Source organism: Osmerus mordax, chromosome 5, assembly GCF_038355195.1.
Source record: "Osmerus mordax isolate fOsmMor3 chromosome 5, fOsmMor3.pri, whole genome shotgun sequence".
Lineage (NCBI taxonomy): Eukaryota > Metazoa > Chordata > Actinopteri > Osmeriformes > Osmeridae > Osmerus > Osmerus mordax.
In genome coordinates, this window is record NC_090054.1 from 515,765 (window position 1) to 540,609 (window position 24,845).

General features: G+C 43.3%; 1 protein-coding gene across 1 annotated transcript in view; it reads right to left on the reverse strand.

Moving 5' to 3' along the window:
• itga9 (integrin, alpha 9) overlaps nt 1–21,307 on the reverse strand; it is a 100,321-nt gene extending 79,014 nt beyond the window's left edge. The window contains exons 1-3 of the mRNA XM_067235957.1: nt 21,057–21,307; nt 20,485–20,612; nt 18,769–18,875 (exon numbers count right to left, since the gene is read on the reverse strand). Coding sequence (XP_067092058.1) covers nt 18,769–18,875; nt 20,485–20,612; nt 21,057–21,244 — 423 coding nt within the window. The 5' untranslated portion in view covers nt 21,245–21,307. The remainder of the gene's footprint in view (nt 1–18,768; nt 18,876–20,484; nt 20,613–21,056) is intronic.
• Nucleotides 21,308–24,845: the final 3,538 nt, after the last annotated feature.

The following is a 24,845-nucleotide window of genomic DNA, read 5'->3' on the forward strand; positions in this document are numbered from 1 at the left end:
CCAATGTCTCCTCTAACAGTGAAGATGAGAGCCCGGAAGAGAACCCCACCACCTTCTCCATCTCGGCCCCTCCCACACCTGCCAGCTCCACCAATCAGTTCAAGGAGAGTAGGGCCCTGCTGGAACTGGATTTTGCTGAGTTCAAAAAGCTGACCCAGGCCAGGCTGTCCAACCTCCCAGACAGCACTTTACAGCAGCTTAGAGAGGAGCTCCAGCAGCTCAAGAGGGACAACCAGGCCTCTGCATCTGACTTCAGAGGAAGTCTAGAGGCACTCAGACAGGAAAACAGTGTACTCCGTGCTCAGTTAACAAACATAAAGGAAGATGCAGAGAAGAGAGAAAGGAGCTTCATCAGACAAGTCCAACACCTGACAGACAAACTCTCATCAATCCCCACAACAACAAGTACAGAGACACAGACTCTCCCTGCAAGTGTCCCAAATCCTTGCCTTGATTCTGTCCCATCCTCACTAACCAGCACCCAGACCAACAACACCCTGACACCTCCTGATACATCCACACACCCAGCTGCCAACGGCCAGCCCTGCCCATCCCAGCTCACCTCCACTCCTGAAGAACAAGCCCCACAAGTGGTCCTGCTGGCCGATTCAAATGGGAAATTCTTGGACACAAGCAAACCTTTTCCGGGTAAAAAAGTGCTGTCTAAATGCTGCAGCACCACAGGCCAGGCAATGAAGCTGCTGAAAAAGGAGACCCTCAAGAGCCCTCAGTGCCTGGTGATCCACACAGGAACGACCTGCACAGCCTCCGAAAGGACACCGCTGAAGCAATAAAGAAGATGGCGGAGCAGGCCAGTATGGAGTTCCCTGATACCCGAATTGTGGTCTCCACTCTACTTCCTAGGACAGACACCCCCCCTCATGTCATCCATGATATTAATATGGAGGTCAGAAGAGGATGTTCCACCTTGCCTAATGTCCACCTGGCCTTCCAACCAACCATTGGCACCTGGCACCTGGGACCTTTATGACGGACTCCATCTCCACAAAGAGAAGGTGGGGATATTTGCAAAGACCCTCAAAGATGCAGCCCTGGGACGCAGCCCCTCCACCCCCTCCCCTACTGGGAGCTTCAGAGACCACCCTCCTCCTAACCACCACCACCCTAGAATCATCCCCCCTGCTGCGAGGAGACACAACAATCCAGCCTGGACATCCCACTCCCCACACAGCCACCACCTCACCACTGTGAGGCACAACCAGAGGAGACCACCTTCCCCCTCCCCAACTTCTGCCCACCAACCCCCTCCAACCCCCTCCACACCCACAGCAGCAGAGCTATGCTGCAGCCCCTTGTCCCCTCCACACCCACAGCAGCAGAGCTATGCTGCAGCCCCTTGTCCCCCTCCACACCCACAGCAGCAGAGCTATGCTGCAGCCCCTTGTCCCCCTCCACACCCACAGCAGCAGAGCTATGCTGCAGCCCCTTGTCCCCCTCCACACCCACAGCAGCAGAGCTATGCTGCAGCCCCTTGTCCCCCTCCACATCCACAGCAGCGGAGCTATGCTGCAGCCCCTTGTCCCCCTCCACATCCACAGCAGCGGAGCTATGCTGCAGCCCCTTGTCCCCCTCCACATCCACAGCAGCGGAGCTATGCTGCAGCCCCTTGTCCCCCTCCACATCCACAGCAGCGGAGCTATGCTGCAGCCCCTTGTCCCCCTCCACATCCACAGCAGCGGAGCTATGCTGCAGCCCCTTGTCCCCCTCCACACCCACAGCAGCGGAGCTATGCTGCAGCCCCTTGTCCCCCTCCACACCCACAGCAGCGGAGCTATGCTGCAGCTGTAGCCCAGGCTGCTGCCACAGCCCCTTCCCCTGCTACCTCTGAGCTGGGAGACATCAGGGAGATGCTGCACACCCTGTGCACCAGGCTTCTATCCAGCTAAGTTGTACTGTACACCTTCCCAGTTGACAAACAGAACAACATGGAACTATACTGTTTGTAGTAGTAGTAATAGAAATAGTAGTAACCCATACAGCGGTAATATTTGCAAAACAGTACGCCTCCATAAAATACATATACATTTATTATATAGTGTTATTAATAGAGAAATAATTGTAGGTGTTTTAATTTGTCTCACTATCCAGGTTCATTTTGATTGTTTTCAAATGCGTTCATTTCATGTAAGTTGTTGGAATATACAGGGTCTTCACTCCTCAACCTTTGAACTGAAGAGTGGAAACCCTGAATTTATGAACTCTATCAAAGATGTTGATATAATTGTGCTGACAGAAACATGGTGTCAAAATAATCTGTTCACTCACTGTCCCCCAGGATACAATGAAGTCATGGTACCCTCTTTAAAACTAACTAACATACGCAAGGGCAGAACATCGGGTGGGATCTTGGTGTGGTATAAAGAAGGTCTTTGCCATCATATCTCACCAGTTAAACTGGGTAAATCCTATATCTGGTTAAGGTTAGATCAAACCCTGGGCATCACTGATAGAGATCTATATCTATGTGCTATTTATATACCCCCAATAGATTCTCCTTACTTTGAAGAAGACATTTTTGAAACTCTCCATTCCGAAATTACATATTTCCAAACCCAGGGAAACGTGCTCCTAATTGGAGATCTGAATGGACGGACAGGAACCGAACCTGACATAATCGACCCACAGGGCAACAACCATGTGTCTGGTCAGTCTCCCCTGTTTACCACACCTACCATCACCCACCGGAACAACCTTGACTCTGTAATAAATCAAAGTGGCAAGGGGGTTGTGCATCTCTGTCGGGCCTTAGGCCTGTACATAGTTAATGGTAGGTTCAGAGGGGACTCTTTGGGGAGATTCACATACTCATCAGCTCTTGGGTCTAGTGTGGTAGACTATGCAATCACTGACATGGACCCCTCCACTATCAGTGCATTCACTGTCAGACAGCAATCCCCCCTCTCAGACCACAACCAAATCAATCTGTTTTTTAAACTGCCAGGTCAACTGAGTGAAACAAAGAAGGAACCCAATAAACTGTATAAATTACATCCTACATACAAATGGGCCCCTGACAGTGGAGACAAGTTCATCATGGCCTTGAACTCACCTGATCTGATGAGTGACATATCAAAATATGACCAAAATCAATACGCCCCAACCATAGATGGTGTAAACAATGCCATTGATAATGTAAATATGATATTTCACAAAGCAGCTATCAAAGCAGACCTTTTCAAACACAGACGGAAACCAATTAAAAGGCAAAATACTGAAAAATGGTTTGATCAAGAATGTAAAACCATCTGAAAAGACCTAAGGAAAATAGCAAATGAAAAACATTGCCAACCAAAAAACCCAGCCCTACGCACTAGGTACAATGACATTTAAAAAAAATATAAACGTACAATTAGAAACAAAAAACAAAACTATACCCAGATGAAACTTGAAGATATTGAGAACGCAATTAATCAAAATCAATTTTGGGATATGTGGAACAACTTCAACGCAAAAAAAACTTATATGTGGAACAACTTCAACCAAAAAAATGGTGACATCTGAGAGCACATTTTGAAAATCTGTACAAAGATTATATACTGTGTGTGTGACTAAAGGTTAAATCAATGTATTTGGAAAATAAATGTGCTGTCAAAATTGGGGATAAACAAACAGATTTCTTCACTCAAAGAAGGGGTGTTCGTCAGGGCTGTAATTTAAGTCCAACTTTATTTAATATATATATAAATGAACTTGCTGTTAAGCTAGATCAATGTACTGCTCCTGGCCTCTCCCTCATGGACAAAGAGGTGAAGTCTCTGTTTTATGCTGACGACCTTATCTTACTGTCTCCAACCAAACAAGGACTACAACAACAGCTGGACATTGTTGAACAATACTGTCAAAACTGGGCCCTTGCAATAAATTTTCCTCAAGGATCACAATGACTCTTGCTCAGAGACTTGTTGCTAAATAAATATGAAGAAAACTAATATCATGATATTTCAAAAACGCCCCAGATGCCAGGAAGAGAAATACCAGTTTATTATAAATCATGTAATTGAACATACTATGAGTTATAACTATCTTGGTTTAACCATAACAGCATCAGGGAGTTTCAACATGGCAGTGAATGCACTAAAAGAAAAACCTCGAAGAGCCCTAAATTAGGGATGGAGATTTGAACTGATTTCACTATTCGAATAGTATCCGAAATTATTTTCGAATATCCGGATAATCTATTTTTATTAATGCGGTTCCGTTATGTAATTAGACTGACATGACGCAAAGCATACAGTAAACACATGAACCACCAAACATTCTGGCAATAATTGGGACTGTTAAGCTATTAGATTAAATAAGGATTGAATAAAGAAAACAAATGAAAGATCAATTTATCAACATGACGAAAAGACAATGAACTTGAAAAAACGCTGCGTCTTCAGACGTATAGGCTCTTAAATTGGCGGAATAGCGCTGAGCTATTATGTGTATTAAAAAGTAAATAAAAAAATAAAAATACATTGGACAAAATTAAACACATTGGGTAGGCTATCCTCGATAAAAACGAAAGACACGCATGGAGAACTATGGCATATTAACTTTGATATTAACTTGGAACCAGAATCCTAGGATACGGTGCTCCACCACACAATGTAAACATAAATAGCCGATTATGCTAGCTCTACATGGCTACTGGTAAAAAAATAAAATAAGCCACAACTGCATTAGCAACTGCATTTTTATTCAGGAAAATGAGCATATAAACGGGGAGAGGCGAGTACGGAGTCGATATACTAGCAGGCCGGCGTAGAAACGATTCTGCAGGAACTGAGGTTGCGGCGAGGTACCTACTGCTTAGCCAGGAAACTAAGCTTCTTCTAGCGCCAAATGAAATGTAAGGAGACTCGCAGCAGAACGCAGGGTCACGTAGCATACCTTTTTTGATGGTTTTCATCATTTCTAATGTCACAACTATAAGAATTCACACCACAACGCAATGGTTTTTCATTAAAAAAAACGTTTTTTAATTAAACTATGCTCATAAGTATTCGAAAAAAGTATTCGACTACTAACTTACTTTACGATATCCGGATATTCGATTAACCACGCCCATCCCTACCCTAAATGCAATTAGAAGAACATTTTATAATTTGCAAATTCCAGATTTAAAATCTGGCTTAAAATATTTGATAGTGTGATCCAGCCCATTGCGCTGTATGGTAGTGAAGTATGGGGTCCACTCAGTCATCATAGCTATACCCGCTGGGACAAACACCCAACAGAATCTCTACATGCAGAATTCTGCAGATACATCTTACATGTTCACAGAAAGACGCCAACAAATGCATGTAGAGCAGAATTAGGCAGATACCCAATGATAATTAATATCCAAAAGAGAGCACTAAATTTCTTCAATCACCTTAAATCCAGCCCTCTAGACACCCTCCATTCCAAAGCCCTCCAAACCCAAGAGCTGAACCCAGATAAGAGTCCCCTATGTCAGTTGGTGCTGAGACTCACTGCCTCCACTCACACACCCTGACCAGGTCACACAGTAGAGAGAGACATGGTCACACAGAGAGAGAGACATGGTCACACAGAGAGAGAGACATGGTCACAGAGAGACATGGTCACACAGAGAGAGAGACATGGTCACACAGAAAGACATGGTCAAACAGAGAGAGAGACATGGTCACACAGAGAGAGACATATGGTCACACACAGTGGTGTAGTGGTAAAATTAGAGGTGGCTAAACTATGAATTTTATTATTTATTTATTATTACGTTTCATTAGGCCTATTTAGATGGAACCAGTAAGGTTGGCTTGTACCTGCATCATCGTATTTGAAAGCACGTTATTAGGCTCGCCGCTAGCGTTTGTCCCTGTCTTAATGCGATGTTGTGCGAACCAAAACAACGTTTACAAACGTGAATTGATCTTACTCTGTACTTGAGGCCTTTTGCGGGCATCCGTGATCTCTTCAAAAATCGCCTGATATCCATGGCTAATTAATCCATTCCGAACAGGTAGGCTAATCCACAACGTGTGTTTACATAGTAGGCCTACTTCGTGGATCCTGATTGGTTTTGACGCCGCAGCCGCAACGCATTGATTGGAGGGTCACAGACCATATACAGCGCAGTTGAAATGATTCAGACTACAGCGTTTATATTGTATCAATGGCGCTAGAGGGCTATAATGGAGTGGATGCTCAAAGATGTGACGCCGAGAAGACAACCTTTTTATCCTGTGTCCCATACACCGCTCGACTACAGGTTTTATTACTACACCTCCAATCACATGTGAATGCCAACAACAAGTCATTAACTCACATACAATTCACAGTTATGGCAACAACGACAACTTATAGTTACTAACATCGATACATCATCCACTGACAAACCTAATCGACAGAACAACAACACTCAACTCAAACATGCATGCAACATTAATTAAACATGAAACAAGTATGTGAATTGCGCCACCCACAATCCTTTGCGCCAACAGCGCGAGTTAACAGCGACCAATCCGTGGGTCGCTACAATATGTTCAACAATATGAAATTCAGTTTTTGGCGTTTTAAAATTACACCAAATTTATTTCGTATTATTCCAACGGCAGAATACGAGGCGCAAAGAACTTAGATCGTAAACGCACATAAACGCTATTTAGAGGTGGATAAACGCAATTTCCGCAATTTAGAGGTGGATAAACACTATTTTCGAATTTCGGGAGGTGCGTAAACGGCGTTTACGTGCGTTTAGTCCCCACTACATCCCTGCTGAGGAGTGAGTTTCACCGATAGACACCGGCTACATCTATGAACTACTTGTTCTGAGCAGGTGTTGTCAGTGAACAGGCTGTAAAACTGTTGGTTAAGACACTCATGAAAAACTGATGCTAATTATCTGGGAAACATTTTCTAACAGCAGTCAAGTTGTCATTGTTTGTGTCAAACAAGTTGTGAATTTGTTGTAACATTAAAACAGGATATCATGACTGTGCTCAAAGTGATGCTCGTGCTCCAGTGGTTTGCTCTGTAGGTGAACGAAACTTTCGGAAGACGTTGTAGCAGAATCACGTGAAAAATTACAGGATATGCTTTTTTCCCATTGGTTGTTGCATTAAAGGTGACATGACATGCTGTTTTTGGATGCTTTTATATAGGCCTTAGTGGTCCCCTAATACTGTATCATAAGTCTCTTTCCCGAAATTCAGCCTTGGTGCAGAATTACAGCCACTACTAGCAGTCCCACAAGGAGCTTTCCTCAGAACGTGCTGTTTTGGTGTCTGTAGCTTTAAATGCTAATGAGGAGCGGAGGGGCGGCACCATGCGCTAATGTTTACAATGGATGTATCGCAATGGCTGTAGCCCGTTGCTGTAAGATGCCTCGAATTTGCTCATTCTCATCTGATAACTCTGGTTTGCAGAGGTACACACTCAGTCATTTCAATGAGGGGAAAGGCGGATATCGCGCGCGCCATAACACCAACAGCAGAACGGTTATCCAAATAACAAAGAAGTGTACAACAATCACTTTGCAGCATGTTTATTCACACACATACTTGATGCTATCTACCTTTACACTAGCGACAGTAACTCAGCTGTTAGCTGCAGAGCTAATGTTACAGCCACATTCTAAGGGTAGCAAGCTAGGTAATCATATACAGTAAAGCTACAAAATGATATAGCGTTAGTTAACTTACTTGTCCGAGGTTAGTAGCTGGACGAAGGAGAGATAGTACTGATCCAGAATTTAATTTCAGCAAGGCCAGTTTTGTATTAGCTCAAGTTGAGGAAACAGTCGTGGCAGAAGTGTTTGGCGCAGACATACAAAACAAATGCGCCTACAACAGAAGTTGTGTAGGCGCATTTCCAGAGAAAATAAAATTAAGACACTGGGTCTTCAGAGGCTCAGATGAAGGAACTGTAAAAATATTTTTGTTTTCCTTTGTAGCTACATCCAAACTGAGCAAAGGTAATGCTTCGTTCGTTTGCAAGCCATGATGTCTCTCGAGGATAAAAACACTTTCACGGTCGTAGCTCAGTTAGTTTCAAGAAACAAAACAACTACGGGCATGCTAGCTCAACAGATCAATCCGTTTATTTTCATTCGTTTTCATCAGGGTAACCACATGGCCGTCCGTTACCAATATTGTGTAATTATAACTTTACAAATGTTCACCGTAGTCTACAATTAATGGAGTACAATCTTAATAACATGTTTTTTTATTCAAATATATCAACTAATATGGTGTATTTCATCATCCTGCAGCCGATTTTGCAAGCGTCTCGCGAAAAAATTCGACCAGCTGCCGAAACGATCGCAGGCGATCGCGGCGCTTCGCGGCCAGTGTGGTCGGTCCCATTTGATAACATGGGCGCCGAAAGAAAAAAGAGGCGCTTACAGGCGCGTCGCAGCAGATCGCAGCCGATCGCAGGCAGTGTGTCCCAGGCGTAATGCCATGATGCTTATGCTTCCGAAAGTAGATGTACTTCCTTGATAATATCAGCTTATATTGTACATTACACTTCATAATTGTGTTTCATATCACAAAGTAAAATGAGTAAATAGTTATCACCCTGGCCTCTTTGCTTGTGGCGTTTCTGCAGCTGCCTTGCAGTAAAGCTATAGTTAGCCTAGCTATCTCCCAGAAGTTAAGGAGCTGCTAAACTAATATTCTGCTAAAGGTAGTGACGTCAGACATGGTCACACAGAGAGAGACATGGTCACACAGTAGAGAGACATGGTCACAGAGAGACATGGTCACACAGAGAGACATGGTCACAGAGAGAGACATGGTCACACAGTAGAGAGAGGCATGGTCACAAAGAGAGAGAGACATGGTCACAGAGAGACATGGTCACAGAGAGAGAGAGACATGGTCACACAGACAGAGAGACATGGTCACACAGACAGAGAGACATGGTCACAGAGAGACATGGTCACACAGAGAGACATGGTCGCAGAGAGAAATGGTCACAGAGAGACATGGTCACACAGAGAGAGAGACATGGTCACACAGACAGAGAGACATGGTCACAGAGAGACATGGTCACACAGTAGAGAGAGACATGGTCACAAAGAGAGAGAGACATGGTCACAGAGAGAGAAAGAGAGAGAGAGAGCAGCCACAACAAAAATGAGCTCCTAAAAATCTTTAAAAAATTGACCAAAAAGTGAGACAGAGAGCGTAAATAACTCTAAAAACATAAATAATATGAAGGACATAACATTTACATTTATTCATTTAGCAGACGCTTTTATCCAAAGCGACTTCCAAGAGAGAGCTTTACAAAGTGCAAAGGTCACTGATCATAACAACAAGATAGCCAAAAAACATCGCGAGTAGCTAAAACATGAAGCACACATTGTGAACAACCAAAGTAAGTGCCAAAGGGAAGAACCATAAGAGCATGTAGTTAAACAAGTTACAATTAAACAACATAACCTTCTCCTATATAGTTCTGGTATAAAAATATACCAATCTTAAAATAAGAAGAGAAACTATCTCCAGCAGAGAACAACATTCAAGTGTCAACAATCAACCCATCACCAGCTAGTTACTGGACCAACAGTGACAAACCTAACCCAAAAGATACTGTCACAGAACTCAAGAAGACAAACCAAACAGAAACCTGGTAAAGTCAAAAGGTCTTTCTTGGTCTACATAACAAGCAATTGAACAAGCAGACAAGCAAACGTTAACATATTTGCTAGCTTTGACAGTTGGCTAGCTAGAGAACCATAAACAATACCTGATTACCATGACAACCAACAATGCAGGTAGCAGTGCACAGCACAGGAGCTAGCTTAGAGATAAAGTACCCTACAAACTGTACAAGTCTAAATGCTAGGAAAAAGCACAAAGAAAATACTTTACATGACCATCCCCCCACTCTCTTTGCCGACTATGTTCAGCAAAATAACAGAAGGACCAAGAACAATATTATATTCTACACTGGATGTTTTAAAGCCTGGAAGATAATCTTATGTAAACACTATCAACATGTACTAATAGAGGGCATTGGAAGAGGTGGCAGACTCACAATATGTGAAGATGAGAACCTGGCCACTGACAACCCAGTACTGAAAAGTACATACTACACTAAGGGTACAGTCCTCCTACAGGGAACTGAGGACAACCTGAACGATTTCGAAACAGTTTGTTCTTCTCTAAAAGCAGAGGTAGAAAATCAACAAACTGGAACTCTCATCTCTGACAGTTACGGGGACCCAGTGACAGAGATCACCACTAACATGATCGACCCTGCTCCACCCAGTGACACCAAAAAAGTGATGGAAAGCTTAGCTCTACTTGAGATGAACTTTGCTGAATTCAAAGAGTTCACCCAGGCCAGGCTCATTAAACCATCAAGCAGCTCCATCCAGAAGCTCAAAGAAGAGATCCAGCAAATCCAGACAGAGAGCCGGACGACAATCTCAGACCTCAGAAGAACACTGAAAGAGCTGGAGGTAGAGAACAGAGTCCTCTGTGGGTAGATGTCAAAACAGAAGGAAGATGCAGAGAAGATGTCAAAATTATCAGTCATCTGCAGTTCCTTGAAGATCAACTCCATCAGATCCAAACCACCATCTCAGACACCACGGCCTGCCATCATCATGCTGCCCCCCACCCTACCTCCTGCCTACAAACAGGACCCAATGAGGTTATCTCCGAACAGTCCCCTGACCCTAACCCTGACGAGAACCATGCACAAGAGGCCACACAACAGACCTTCAACCCTCCTATCCCCCCCACTCCAGAGGAGCAAGGTACAGAGGTGGTTTTCCTGATGGACTCCAACGGAAAATACATTGACACCAACAAACTCTTTCCTGGACAAAGTGTACTATACAAACGCTGTAGAAACACAGTTCAGGCCTTGCAGCTGCTTAACCATCACCTTCTTGGGAACCCACAACTCATCCTGATCCATACTGGTACAAATGACCTTAAATCCCTTTGCCACGGCACAGCTACAGCAATAAGGAAAGTAGCCGAAAAGGCCTGCAGAGAATTTCCTGACTCACGGATTGTCATATCAACACTGCTACCCCGCACTGACAACCCCCCACACGTGATCCACGACATCAACACAGAGATCAGCAGAAGATGTGCAGCCTTTCCAAACATCTACCTTGCCCACCACCAGACCATCGGCACCTGGGACCTCTACAATGGACTGCATCTCCACAGGGAGGGAGTAAAGTTATTCGCTAAGACCTTAAAAGACGTTGCCTTGGGTCGCAGTCTAGGAACCCCCCCTCTCGGCCCTAGAAGAGGAGGCCACTATGGACCGCCCCCTCCCCAACACTACAGATACATCCCCCAGCCTCTGGTAGAACAACAGCAGAGGCGCACCTACTGACCCACGCCCCACAACCTCCTCCTAAAACCTGCACCCAGCTGCCATAAGGACCAGCCAGACCTCCTCCTCAAACCTGCACCCAGCTGCCATAAGGACCAGCCAGACCTCCTCCTCAAACCTGCACCCAGCTGCCATAAGGACCAGCCAGACCTCCTCTTCAAACCTGCACCCAGCTACCATAAGGACCAGCCAGACCTCCTCCTCAAACCTGCACCCAGCTACCATAAGGACCAGCCAGACCTCCTCCTCAAACCTGCACCCAGCTACCATAAGGACCAGCCAGAGAGCACCTCCCACTACCAGAACCCCCCAACAGCTGAGCCAGCGGAGTTACTCTGCTGCCCTCGCCCAACCTGCACCCACGGGCTCATCAGAACTGGGAGAAATCAAAAACATGCTCCACTACTTATGTAGCAGACTGGCAACAAACTGAGAGCAGCCACATCTACATTTTGAGAGAAAGTAAGGAAGTTAAAAAATAATTTTTACAAATTAGTAAAGAAGGAAAGGGAGGAAGAAAATAAGGAGAGAGGGGATGAGGGGAAAGAGAAAGGGAAAAGAAAGAAAATATATACACAGTATATCATTATTTATTTATTTTTATGTGCATATATATATTTTTTTTTATATTAATTTTTTACCTCTAATTCATTTGTATTTTCTTATTTATTTATTTTATAACTTTTTTTTTTTTTTTTTTTTTTTTTTTTCTTTTTTTTTTTTTTTTCTTATTTTATTTGTTATTATTTATGTATTTATTTATATTTAATATATCCATCTACAGAGCTACATTTAAATCCTGTCTCACGAAAAAAAGGTTCTTTTTGCTAATTTAATGAGTTCATTTCACATAAGCTGTTGGAACATTCAGGGCCTTTATTCTTCAGCCTTTCGTGTGCAGAGTACAGATGCTGAATTCCTAAAATCTATAGAAAATGTTGACATCCTTATCCTAACAGAAACATGGTGCAATGCAGACATAGAAACCTACTGTCCATCTGGATATTATGAAGTCTCAGTACCTTCATTAAAACTGAGCACTGTCCACCGGGGTAGAAACTCTGGTGGAATTCTGGTATGGTACAAAGGAAACCTGGCCAACCACATTGCTGTAGTCAAACTAGGGAAGTCACACGTTTGGCTAAAACTACAAAAACTTAGCAGCATAGAAAAAGATATATACATTTGTGCAATTTAATCCCCCCTGCAGAATCCCCCCACTACAATGAGGATATTTTTTACCTCCTCACTGAAATTAGCCATTTCCAGTCGCAAAGAAATGTGCTGCTGTGCGGAGACCTGAACGCAAGGACAGGAACTTAACCTGACCATATAGACCCGCAGGGCAACAACCATGTGTTTGGCCTGAGTCCTCTTTACATGACACCAAGCTTAACTCAGAGGAATAGTCTAGATGGGGGAGTAAATAATAGTGGGAGGGAATTAATACATATTTGTCACACCTTAAGCCTGTTCTTCCGAAATGGCAGAGTCAGAGGGGACTCCTTAGGGAGTTACACATACTCCTCAACACTACGAAGCAGCGTAGTAAACTATGCAGTCACAGACATGGACCCCTCCTCCTTCAATGCATTCACTGTAAGTCAACAAAGCCCACTCAGACCACAATCAAATGAATGTGTTCCTGAAAAAGCCAAATTGCAATAATGGCACAATGAGTGATCCCTCTAAACTGTACAAACTTAACCAGCCCTACAGATGGGACACAGACAGTGCCAACAAATTCACATTAGCCTTAAATTCAACAAAAATTACCAACAAAATTAAATGCTTCTGTGATAAAAATGTCCCACGCCTGAGGTACTGCGAAATCCTCAAACAATATAAACAAACTATTAAAAAGAAAAAGCTCAATTATATGTAGAAAACACTTAATTATATAGAACAGTAAATTGACCAAAACCAATTCTGGGAAAGGTGGAATATCAAGAGCAGTGGTACCACCTATCCAAAATGGGGAAATCTGGAAAAAACACTTGAAAGCCTATACGAAGAAATCCTACTAGAAAGTATAAACCAAAACCAAAATCTAACAATCAAACAACTAAGAAAACTAGAAGCAACCATTAAGAACAATCAAAACCCACTTGATTTCCAGATTACAAAGGAATAATAGGTAACAAAGATCCAGTCCCTTGAAGCCAAAAAGGCCTGTGGTCCCGACCGCATTAGAAATGAAATGCTGAAAAGTATCTCTCCAAAAATGCAGACAGGAGTACTCAAGTTATTCAATATAATACTCAAATCTGGACACTTTCCTAGCATTTGGAATCAAGGCATTATAACACCTATTTACAAGAGTGGAGACAAATGTGACCAACAACTACAGAGGTATCTGTGTGAGCAGTAATCTGGGGAAGTTATTCTGTAGCATCCTAAACAACAGATTTGTAAACTTCCTTAATGAACATAGTACACTCAGCAAAAATCTAATTGGGTTCCTTCCAAAATATCGCACCACGGACCACATTTACACCCTACATAAATGTAAATCAAACGAAAAATTGCAAAATGTTTACCTGTTTTGTGGACTTTAGAAAAGCCTTTGATTCCATCTGGCATGAGGGACTCTATTAAAGACTACTTCAATGTGGCATTGGAGGGAAGACATTTGAGATCATTAAATCTATGTACTTACGCATCAAATGCAGTATTAAAATTGGAAACCAACACACTAATATTTTCTCTCAAAAGAGGGGTGTCCGCCAGGGTTGTAACCTAAGCCCCACTATATTTCATATCTTGTCAATCAACTAGCAGAGACCCTCGAACAATCAACTGCACCCGGCCTCCCTCTCCATGACACAGAAATCAAATCCCTGTGTTACGCAGATGATCTGGTTCTGATGTCACCCACAAAAGAAGGGCTACAACAGCAACTAGCTTTACTGGAAGAATACTGCCAAAATTGGGCCATGGAAGTCAATACAAAAAAGACTAAAATCATGGTCACACAAAAAAAGCCTAAATGTCAGGAAAAGAGGCACATATTCACACCGGGAAAACAAAACTATAGAACACACAATGAGTTATACAAACCTAGGCCTACAAATGGCAGCCTCTGGTAGCTTCCAGCCATCTAGACTTCAACAATTGGGAAAAGCACCCAATAGAGACTCTACATGCTGATTTCTGTTGAAATATATTAAATATACAAAGAAAACCCCCCACAAACGCATGTCGTGCAGAATTAGGACAATTCCCACTAACATTAGAAATCCAGAAAAGATCATTAACATTTTACACCCATTTAAAATCCAGTCCTGAGGGAAACCCTCCACTGTAAAGCCCTTGCAGTCCATGAAGGTAACCCTGAGAGGAGCCCCCTGTGCCAGCTGGTTATGAGACTAACAAACCAGGTACCGCCCGGCACACCTCCTTCCTCTTTACTAACACCAAACAGAATAAAACTAATCACAACAGAAAACAAAAACTCCTACCTAGAACACTGGGAAAAAGAAACCAAGACACAATACAAATTAGATTGCTATCGGGGCCTAAACAGAAACTAGGAAATGGCTGAATATCTATATATTGTCAAGGACATAAAGCAAAGACAGCTGCTCACAAAATACAGAATGAGTGAACACACCCCGAAAAAGGAAGACATAAAAAAACATGGTTACCTAAAGAGCATAGAATCTGTGGGCACTGTACATCAGGGGAAATTGAAACAGAAAAACATTTCCTACTTAAATGTTACAAGTATAAAAGTATAAGAAACCAATATCTGGAAAAATGTAAACATTTAATTTAAACTACACAGAACTTGACATAAATGAGAAATTAAGGATATCTCTGGGCAAAGGGCCTACTGCAAGCCTTTCCGCTAGATATGTATCTCAATGTCACAACCTGATGGACAGTGAATCAACCTTGTATGACTGTTAAACTTTTTGTCTTCTGTCATCTTAACATGCATTTATCTGTTACTTTTCTACAGTCCCCAACTTACTATGCTACTGTTGTTTTGCCATATTATTATTGTTAGGCTCCTTGTTAATTGTTATGATATATATATGTTAAAATGTCCATTCAATATGGACTGCTTTGGCAATACTGCTCAACCCAAACTGTCATGCCAATAAAGCATACTGAACTGAACTGAGACATGGTCACAGAGAGAAAGACATGGTCACAGATAGACATGGTCACAGAGAGAGAGAGAGACATGGTCACAGATAGACATGGTCACAGAGAGAGAGAGAGAGAGAGACATGGTCACAGATAGACATGGTCACACAGAGAGAGAGACATGGTCACACAGAGAGAGAGACATGGTCACACAGAGACATGGTCACACAGACAGAGAGACATGGTCACACAGAGAGAGAGACATGGTCACACAGAGAGAGAGACATGGTCACACAGACAGAGAGACATGGTCACACAGAGAGAGACATGGTCACACAGACAGAGAGACATGGTCACACAGAGACATGGTCACAGAGAGAGAGAGATATGGTCACAGAGAGAGAGAGAGATATGGTCACAGAGAGACATGGTCACAGAGAGAGAGAGATATGGTCACAGAGAGAGAGAGCTATGGTCACACAGAGACATGGTCACAGAGAGACATGGTCACAGATAGACATGGTCACAGAGAGAGAGAGAGAGACATGGTCACAGATAGACATGGTCACACAGAGAGAGAGACATGGTCACACAGAGAGAGAGACATGGTCACACAGAGACATGGTCACACAGACAGAAAAACATGGTCACACAGAGAGAGACATGGTCACACAGACAGAGAGACATGGTCACACAGAGACATGGTCACAGAGAGAGAGAGATATGGTCACAGAGAGAGAGAGATATGGTCACAGAGAGACATGGTCACAGAGAGAGAGAGATATGGTCACAGAGAGACATGGTCACAGAGAGACATGGTCTCAGAGAGACATGGTCACACAGAGAAAGAGAGACATGGTCACAGAGAAACATGGTAACACATAGTTATGACCTCGTAAACACACTAATGGCCATCCTTGTCCCTGTTGATTGTTTAACCTCATGTACTAAGAGCAGATGACAAGCCTGGCTTACACACACACACACACACACACACACACACACACACACACACAAACACACACAGAGCATAAGACCATTCTTTCTATGTGAGCTGGAGTCACTATGTCTCCATGGAGCCAAAGCCAAATTTGATACACACAACCCTGTTCTGGTCTGTGGTGTGAATGTAGGCCAGCTTCATAAACATCAGTTTATGTTTTTATGTTTTCATATGTGGTGAAAGACAAGAATTCACAACATCTGAGCTCCCAAACATCCATACAAAACCAGAACCAGAACCAGGACGAATCCAGACCAAGACTAGACCGGGACCAGACCAGGGGCCAGTTGCATAAACTTAGTTTAAGACTAGTCTCAGCCTTAGACTGTAAGCTGTCAGGTTAGACTAGTCAAACTAAGGGCCCTATCTTGCACCCAGCGCAATTGACTTTGTACACCGACACATGCATCATTCCTATTTTGCACTCGACGCACAGCGGACTTTTTCCTCCACAGACGCACGTTGGTAAATTAGGGAATGAACTTCCCTAATTTACGGTTCAGCGAAAAGAGGAAGTGTGTTCCAGCGCAAACGTTCCCTGGTGCTATTTTGCAGTGTCAGAAAACAATTCTGCCACAGACCAGGAAAAACGTAGTCTAAAGTCAGTGGCGCGTTATTCAGATGCTATTTTAAGAGCGCATGCTTGGCCTGTGCGCACTGCTGGCGAGGCCAGGGTCTTCTTCCTGCGAAGTTACATTACATTTTTTTGATTTATTGTATGGCTGTGTTACATTTCTTTCATGTCAATGATTAAAAAGATTTTCATGAGAAATCTCTATGTATGTGAACTTGATTTGTAACAATTGTGGCAAATTTCCTCCCACGCCTGTTTAACCGAAGCTAATTTGGGTGGGTTTCTTCTCCCATCCCCATATAATGTCACTTCTCTATCTTTTACGGCCCTGACGAGAACGTCTGTTTCCTCGGCTGTGAACCGCTCCTGGCGTGCGCCTGGCAAATTCGCCATTATAATATCAATCCGCCATGGAACAAGCGTGCCTGCTCTTAAAGGGAATGTGAGATGACGCTCTGATTGGTTTATTGCCCAAACCACACCAATGAGTAATGTAGCTAATGTAGTAATGTAGCTAACCAACCCATTTTAGATTTGCATTGGGTGCAAGAGTCATTTATCCCGCCGGTATAATAGCAGCAGCGCTGAGTCCCGCCCACAAAGTTACTTGAGTTTCGGGTTTGATACTTGCGTTTCAGATCGTTAAAATAGGGCCCTATGCCTGTCTGTTGCATAAATAGTAAGACTGACTTAATTTGAGGTAAAAGGTTATCCACCTCTCCTGCTGGCTAAACCTTGCGGTAAGGGCTTAGTTGTTATGCCAACGATCTGTTAGCAGGCTACGTCATTATCTTAGCATGATTTATTACGAAAGGAATTAAGTTTTTTAATTATAACTGCAGAAGAAGTTGACTGGGTTCTACTTTTCCACTAAAATGTCATTTTATTAAACAAGTGAGTAGATGACAACATAACTCACTTTATTGACGCTAGCAACAGCCATCTGCGTTGGAATTGTTGATAAATGGAACTAGCGTTGGGTTTAAATTAAAAACCTTAAAATCGCAACACTATTTGTTAATAAGACAACTTTTTCAGTATTGTATTCCTCAAACAGATCTAAGTGTTCATCAGGTTTAAATGTATCAATCTTCCTCCGTTAAGTGTCACTGTTTTGTCCGCCATCTTTTCTTTTTTCTTAAAGTGTCTTATTTTACCCATAATGCAAATCACAACAGGCTATCTAAGTCAGTTTAACGTTAGTCACTGATCGTAAAGCTTTATGCAACAGGTCAATTGAAGTGTCTATGGCAAGTCGGACTTAAAGTTACATTTAAGTCTAAGACTAGGTCTATTTTTATTCATCTGGCTCCAGAAAAGATCAAGACCACAATCAGGGTTAGGACCAGGACCAGGCCACACCAGAATATCTGGAGTATAGGCCTCTCAACCGTTGACCCTCGTTGGTTGGAAGGGGGGTGAAGGGGTGGGTGTGTGTATCTCACAGTCCTCCACTGGAGGACTGGAACACTCAATGATGTCATCAGGGCCGGTCCTCTGGACCAATCAGCTCTGGGATGTGAACAGCAGTGTGACCATGGCCAGAGGAGCCACAGACTTCTAGAAAATTCCAGAACATTCCAGAACATTCTACTGTATATAAACATGCATGTTTCATGATATAACCCCTCTGGACTGAATTTTGTGTGTGTGTGTGTTATTCTAAGCCCTCCCCCAGCATCTCCCCTGCACTCCCCCAAAGCCTCCCTACTGACCTTCTAAAGTTCAGAGGTTCTAAGGTGGGGGGTTCAGGACTCACCAAAATCTTGCCGTTGGGTTTGTCCTGCCGAGCCAGACTGACCCCCATCCACTCGTCGTCTCTGTCTCCCTGGCAGGTCTTCCCACAGGACTCCCTGGGCCTGCCACCTGCACACACAGAGATGCATACACACACATGCACACAAACACACATGCATACACATGCAAACAGACACATACAAACAAGCACATACACATACACTTGTACAAGCACACACAAATGCATACGCATACACACAAACACACACACACACGAGAAAAAGGCTCATGAACAATATTGCAGATATGTTCTCAGATATGTCCCGCTCATTGATGTGTTCATTTTCATGTATTCTCTGTGTTGTCAGTGTTCTTTGTGTTGGTGCTCAATCTTCTTTATTTTGGTGCTCAGTGTTCTGTGTTCTCTGTGTTGGTGCTTTGTGTTCTCTGTGTTCTCTATGTTGGTGCTCTGTATTCTCGGTGTTCTCAATGTTTTCTGTGTTCTCTGTGTTCTCTATGTTCTCTGTGTTTTCTGTGTTCTCTGCGTTCTCTATGTTTTCTGTGTTCTCTGTGTTCTCTGTGTTCTCTGTGTTCTTTGTGTTGGTGCTCTGTGTTCTCTGTGTTCTTTGTGTTGGTGCTATATGTTCTCTGTGTTCTCTGTGTTTGTCTGTGTTGGTGCTCTGTGTTCTCTGTGTTCTTTGTGTTGGTGCTCTATGTTCTCTGTGTTCTCTGTGTTGGTGCTCAGTGTTCTCTGTGTTTGTCTGTGTTGGTGCTCTATGTTCTCTCTTCATCTCCCTATCAGAGCCATTTCTATAAAATAATAGTGTAACACCGTAATAATATGCAATCTATCAAAATCTCAATAATCTTCTCTGTGACACTGTGATCCTGAAGACGGCAGCAGGGGGTGGGGCTATGTTGAAACCACAGAACCCTCACTTCACCGCCACAAAAAAGGAACTGGAACTGTCTAGAAGGTTTTGGCTGGATGGCTCGGAAAATATTATCTGAAACATTAATCATATCTATCAAAATATTTCTAGACTTGCTCACCAAGTAGTTTTTCTCCATACATTTTTGTTTGATTGAAAAATAGAAGAACAGCAGTTCAGTGTTTCATGGTCAATGTCACAAACCCTAACCCTCACACAACCTCACACAACCCTGACCCTCACACAACCTCACACAACCCTGACCCTCACACAACCTCACACAACCCTGACCCTCACACAACCTCACACAACCCTGACCCTCACACAACCTCACACAACCCTGACCCTCACACAGAGGAGTTGTAGTGTGTGAGTGCACGTGTGTAACTGAGTGTGTATGGTAGTGCGTGTGAAATAGTGTGTGTCCATGGGATGGTCTGCCTGATCAGACACCCTCTAAGCCCCATGAAGTTGCCCGAGCATGTGTGCATGTGGTCAGCACTGCTTGTCTGATCGTTGCCGGGGCAGCACAGCCCAAGTTTCTGTTTGAGGGTATGTGTTTGTGAGGATGTGTGTATGTGTGAGGGTGTGTGTGTGTATGTTTGAGTGTGTGTGTGTGTGTATGTGTGTGAGGGTGTGTGTGTGTATGTGTGAGGGTGTGTGCGTGTATGTGTGAGGATGAGTGTGTGTGTGTATGTGTGAGGATGAGTGTGTGTGTAAGGGTGTATGTGTGTGTGTGAGGGTGGGTGAGTGTATGTGTGAGGGTGTGTGTGTGTATGTGTGAGGGTGTGTGTGTGTCCACTAACCTCGGCCGAGGTCCATCTCCGTGCAGCGGCGACCCGGGTTGCTGTGGACCCGACACTTGAACAGGGCTCCTGGGGTGTGGACCGCGCTGCTGTAGGCCGAGCTGGCTCTGGGAGCTCCCACCAGCACCCTGCAACACGGACGTCAGCCTCACCATGCAGGCTGCACACCCTAACCCACGGTGGGAGCTGACAGGAAAAACTGGTAGGCCCACGCAGTGCAGCTAAACCTGTTTTTAAGCTAAATTAAGCTTTTTCATTTTCACTGTTATTTCGTCTGATAAGTCACAATTGATAAACTGTCCATTAAAGTTCACAATTAAATTATTATTTAATTTTACTCTTCCCTTAAAGAATTTGGGTTATTTTCGAAGGGTATATCCTTTTACGATAATAATTATCATACAACAGCTGGTCCGAAGCTTGGCAAAAAAGACCTAAGGTTCGAAGTTAAAAGTCCTTTTCGGACAATTGCGCAAGTCATTTAATTTATTTGGGCGGTGAGTTATTGATTAAGAAATCATTTCCACATTAATTGTCTAATAATCAGTTACATTACTGATCTCAGGACTCACCAACGTGTATTGTCATGATAATGCTCCAAAACTGAATATCCGAAAAAACTGGAGTTCGGTCCACGGAACACTATGGGATGTTCCAAGTCAATGTTGTAGGAGGTAACTACAGTAAGAGACAAACACGCGCATAAAAAGTTCAAAACGCCCTTCTGTATGTCCAGACGCCCGGCCATCCTTCCCTGCATCCTCCACAACTCCTCGGTGAAACTTGAAGAGACGAAGAAAGCCCGCTGTCACAGTTCCGGGGCTTTATTATTTATTTATGGGCCTATATATTTAAAATCTAAACTACGGTTTAACTAGTTTTTGAAGTCTTAAACATCGAGCATGTTTAAGGTAGACTGAGGATTTGAATCATATAACAGCTTGGTAGACTAGATAACGGTTCGCTGCTCTACATGCTGACAATCTGAGAAAGTGATTGCTCGGCTCACGGTGATAAGTGCGGTCACGGTAAAAAGCGAATGGGTTTCGGGGGCGCGAGCATCACATTTCACCAAACAATCCTCGATCCTCGAGTGTTGTTTGTGCGTGCACTGCCGCCACCTACCGAGCAGACGCAGCGGCGGCTGCGCGTGATCTCCAGCGGGTCAAATGTACGATCCAGTCTGACCACAAAAGAAACTACGTCACGCTGGCTTGACGTTATTCAGAGGAAAATCAACAATAGGTGTATTGCATGCATGACTCAATACTTAAGCTACCTTCTAAACTTTTCACACAGTCTGCATTACCAACTTGCATCTTGCCCAAACAGTTAATCTCACTTCCAAAACTCACTCAAACCACCAAATCACTTTACACACATCACAAAATAAGCTTGTTTGACCATAACAATGCCATCAATTCTGACTTAGGAAACATACATTGTTCAGTCTTATACCATGGTCTGGGTGAATACTCGATTCTGATTGGCTGCAGGGGTGTCCATTATCGGGTGATAACAGACACCTACTGCGTCATTGCAGCAAAACTGTCTTTTCACCGTTCTAAATTATTCCGCTGGCTACATAGGATATGAGCCTGTTCAAAGGGTCTGAAATAAGTAACCGTAACAACGGGGACGGAGTCAAAGCCTCCATTTACAATTTTGAAAGACTTTAACAAGCTAACTTGTATTTACAACAATGAGTGACTTGAATATTTATTTTAACCTATTTGAAAAATGTTACTTTTCTGAATGTAGTGTGTCAGTGTCACGTAACCGCTCATCTCACATCCCATTCGCTTTTCAGCTCGCTATTCAATCTAGTTACTGCAGACAGGCTGCAGCCAACACGACAGTAGCAGCAACTTTACACATGGCCGATTATTTTCTTCTTAAAAATCTTGATTTTATTTGGGGACAATGACATGGCTCGATAGCTGGCTAGTCTTGTTGTTAAACATACTGTAAAAGTATAATTACTGTTTGGAGAATATGTCAACTTTGATGCGGTCATCTCACATCCATTTTCGACTCAACTCGCTCCACAGGCTGCGGCCGTACTGTAGCCTAGAACTAGTATGGCCGATACTTCGTGAAAATCTTTATATTGATTTTGGGACAGTGACATGGCTGGTTAGCTAGCAAATCTTCTTGTCAAACATACTGTAAAATTATATTTACTGTTTGTCAACTGTACACAATGTTAATGCCTCTGAATCTTGCTAACATAACGTTAGCTTTCGGGCTAATAGCTCAGCCAAGGGAAAGCCGGTGTTGGTTCTATGAGCTATGCGGACTATAAAATATCAGAGTTAGCTAACGTTAAAAAACGTTAGATTTCTTTTGCAAAACGCCTGAAAACATAAATTAATGTTTGTAAAAAAAAAAAAATCGTTGACAGTAACACATACAATCCCAATTCCCCAAAAGTTGGGACGTTGAGTAAAATATAATAAAAAACGGAATAAAATGATTTGCAGATCTCATAAACCCATATGTTATTCACTATAGACCTTTTTTGGAACGTAAACAATAACAGATCAGTTTAGAACGTAAGGCCCAGAGGCCTGTTCCATAAAGCGAGTTTACCGAATAAGCCAGACTTATGTCAGTTAGTCGGACTCATTTCTAATTCATTCGGTTCCATAAAGCTAGCTCAACATAGTTCGAACTCGGTTACTATGGCAACTTAGGCTGCGAAACTAGTCTGGTCCGGGGCAGGCTAACTGTCAGGCTTAGCGTGACTTGGTGCTTAACCATACCTTCCTGTAACACTGACCCAACGGGAAGACGATGATTTACCACGGATATTCTCATTTTCTTATTCTCATCAGTTCAATATGTTCAACATTTGAACTGATTTCAACGTAGCCTATGGCTTGCCTATTTTGTGATTTCCAATGTTTAGGCATCAGGCATAGGCCTATCTCAATCTAAATTATCTGAGTATAATTAGCAAAGCTGTATAGTTGTTAACAGTATACAATTGCAAAACAAACCTAAATCCGTAGGCTACATCTATATCCTCCATTTTCCTGACACAACAATGTTAAAAAGTTAGGCTACTGGGTAATGTATTGATTAATAGTAGGCTATTTATTTTAAACAATGTCAAAAAAGTAAATTTACATGTGTTTAGAGAATGTCTGTTTTTTAATCAACAAAGTAACTAAAGGTCTAAAAAAGGACCTCGACCTACATAGCCTATCGTTCATTTCAATCATGGCGTGTCGTTTCATTTTGATGAAGCGGTGGATGAGGGAGCTGTCATAGTACAAGGCTTAAAGGGAACGTTCTTTCTGGAAGAAGTCACGTGGCCGTGTGCATTGCTTTTGCCATGGTGGATTGTATGATCCATGTTTTACTTCTCGGGCTGCTTAAGAATAGGGTGCACGTGCAATTAGCTTGACTACTTAAATCTGACTTGAATTAGTAGGACTGCGTGAGCTGAAATTGGCCTTTATGGAACCGCTTTAGCCCCGCTTGACTTGTTAAGCTAATTCAAGTCTGGTTTGGGACTTTAAGTCCAACTTATTTGAGCGGCCTTTATGGAACAGGCCCCAGAACTACATCCGGCTAGTGCGTTTCCTACATTAGTCGCTAGCTACTTTACCATCGAGTTAACATGACTGGCGCATATTACCATCAATTAAAGATCCTGTAAAGTAAATTCCATGTTTTGCTTCTAAGTACATTATATACGTGTGAAATGAGTAGTTGGTACATGCAAATTACCAACTACAAGCCCAGAGCCTCCCACTCCACTAACGACTCCCGCCTGGCCAACGACCTGAATGAGTTCTACTGCAGATTTGAAAGACAATTGGACAGTCTTGAACTACCCCTTCCCACCCAGGAGGCCTCCCACCTCCCCCCCTCTACAGTGACGACTCTCTCCATTCAGGAGGGTGAAGTTAACAGACTTTTCAAGAGGCAGAATCCCCGCAAAGCAGCTGGGCCGGACTCTGTCTCTCCAGCCACCCTCAAGCACTGCGCTGACCAGCTGTCTCCGGTGTTTACCTACATCTTTAACACCTCCCTTGAGACATGCCATGTGCCAGCCTGTCTCAAGTCCTCCACCATCATCCCTGTGCCCAAAAATCCAAGGCCAACAGGACATAATGACTACAGACCCGTCGCCCTGACCTCTGTGGTAATGAAGTCTTTCGAGCGCCTGGTGCTGGCACACCTTAAATCCATCACTGACCCTCTACTGGACCCCCTGCAGTTTGCCTACAGAGCCAACAGGTCTGTGGACGATGCAGTTAACATGGCCCTCCACTTCACCCTACAGCACCTGGACTCCCCAGCATCCTATGCCAGGATCCTGTTTGTGGACTTCAGCTCTGCCTTCAATA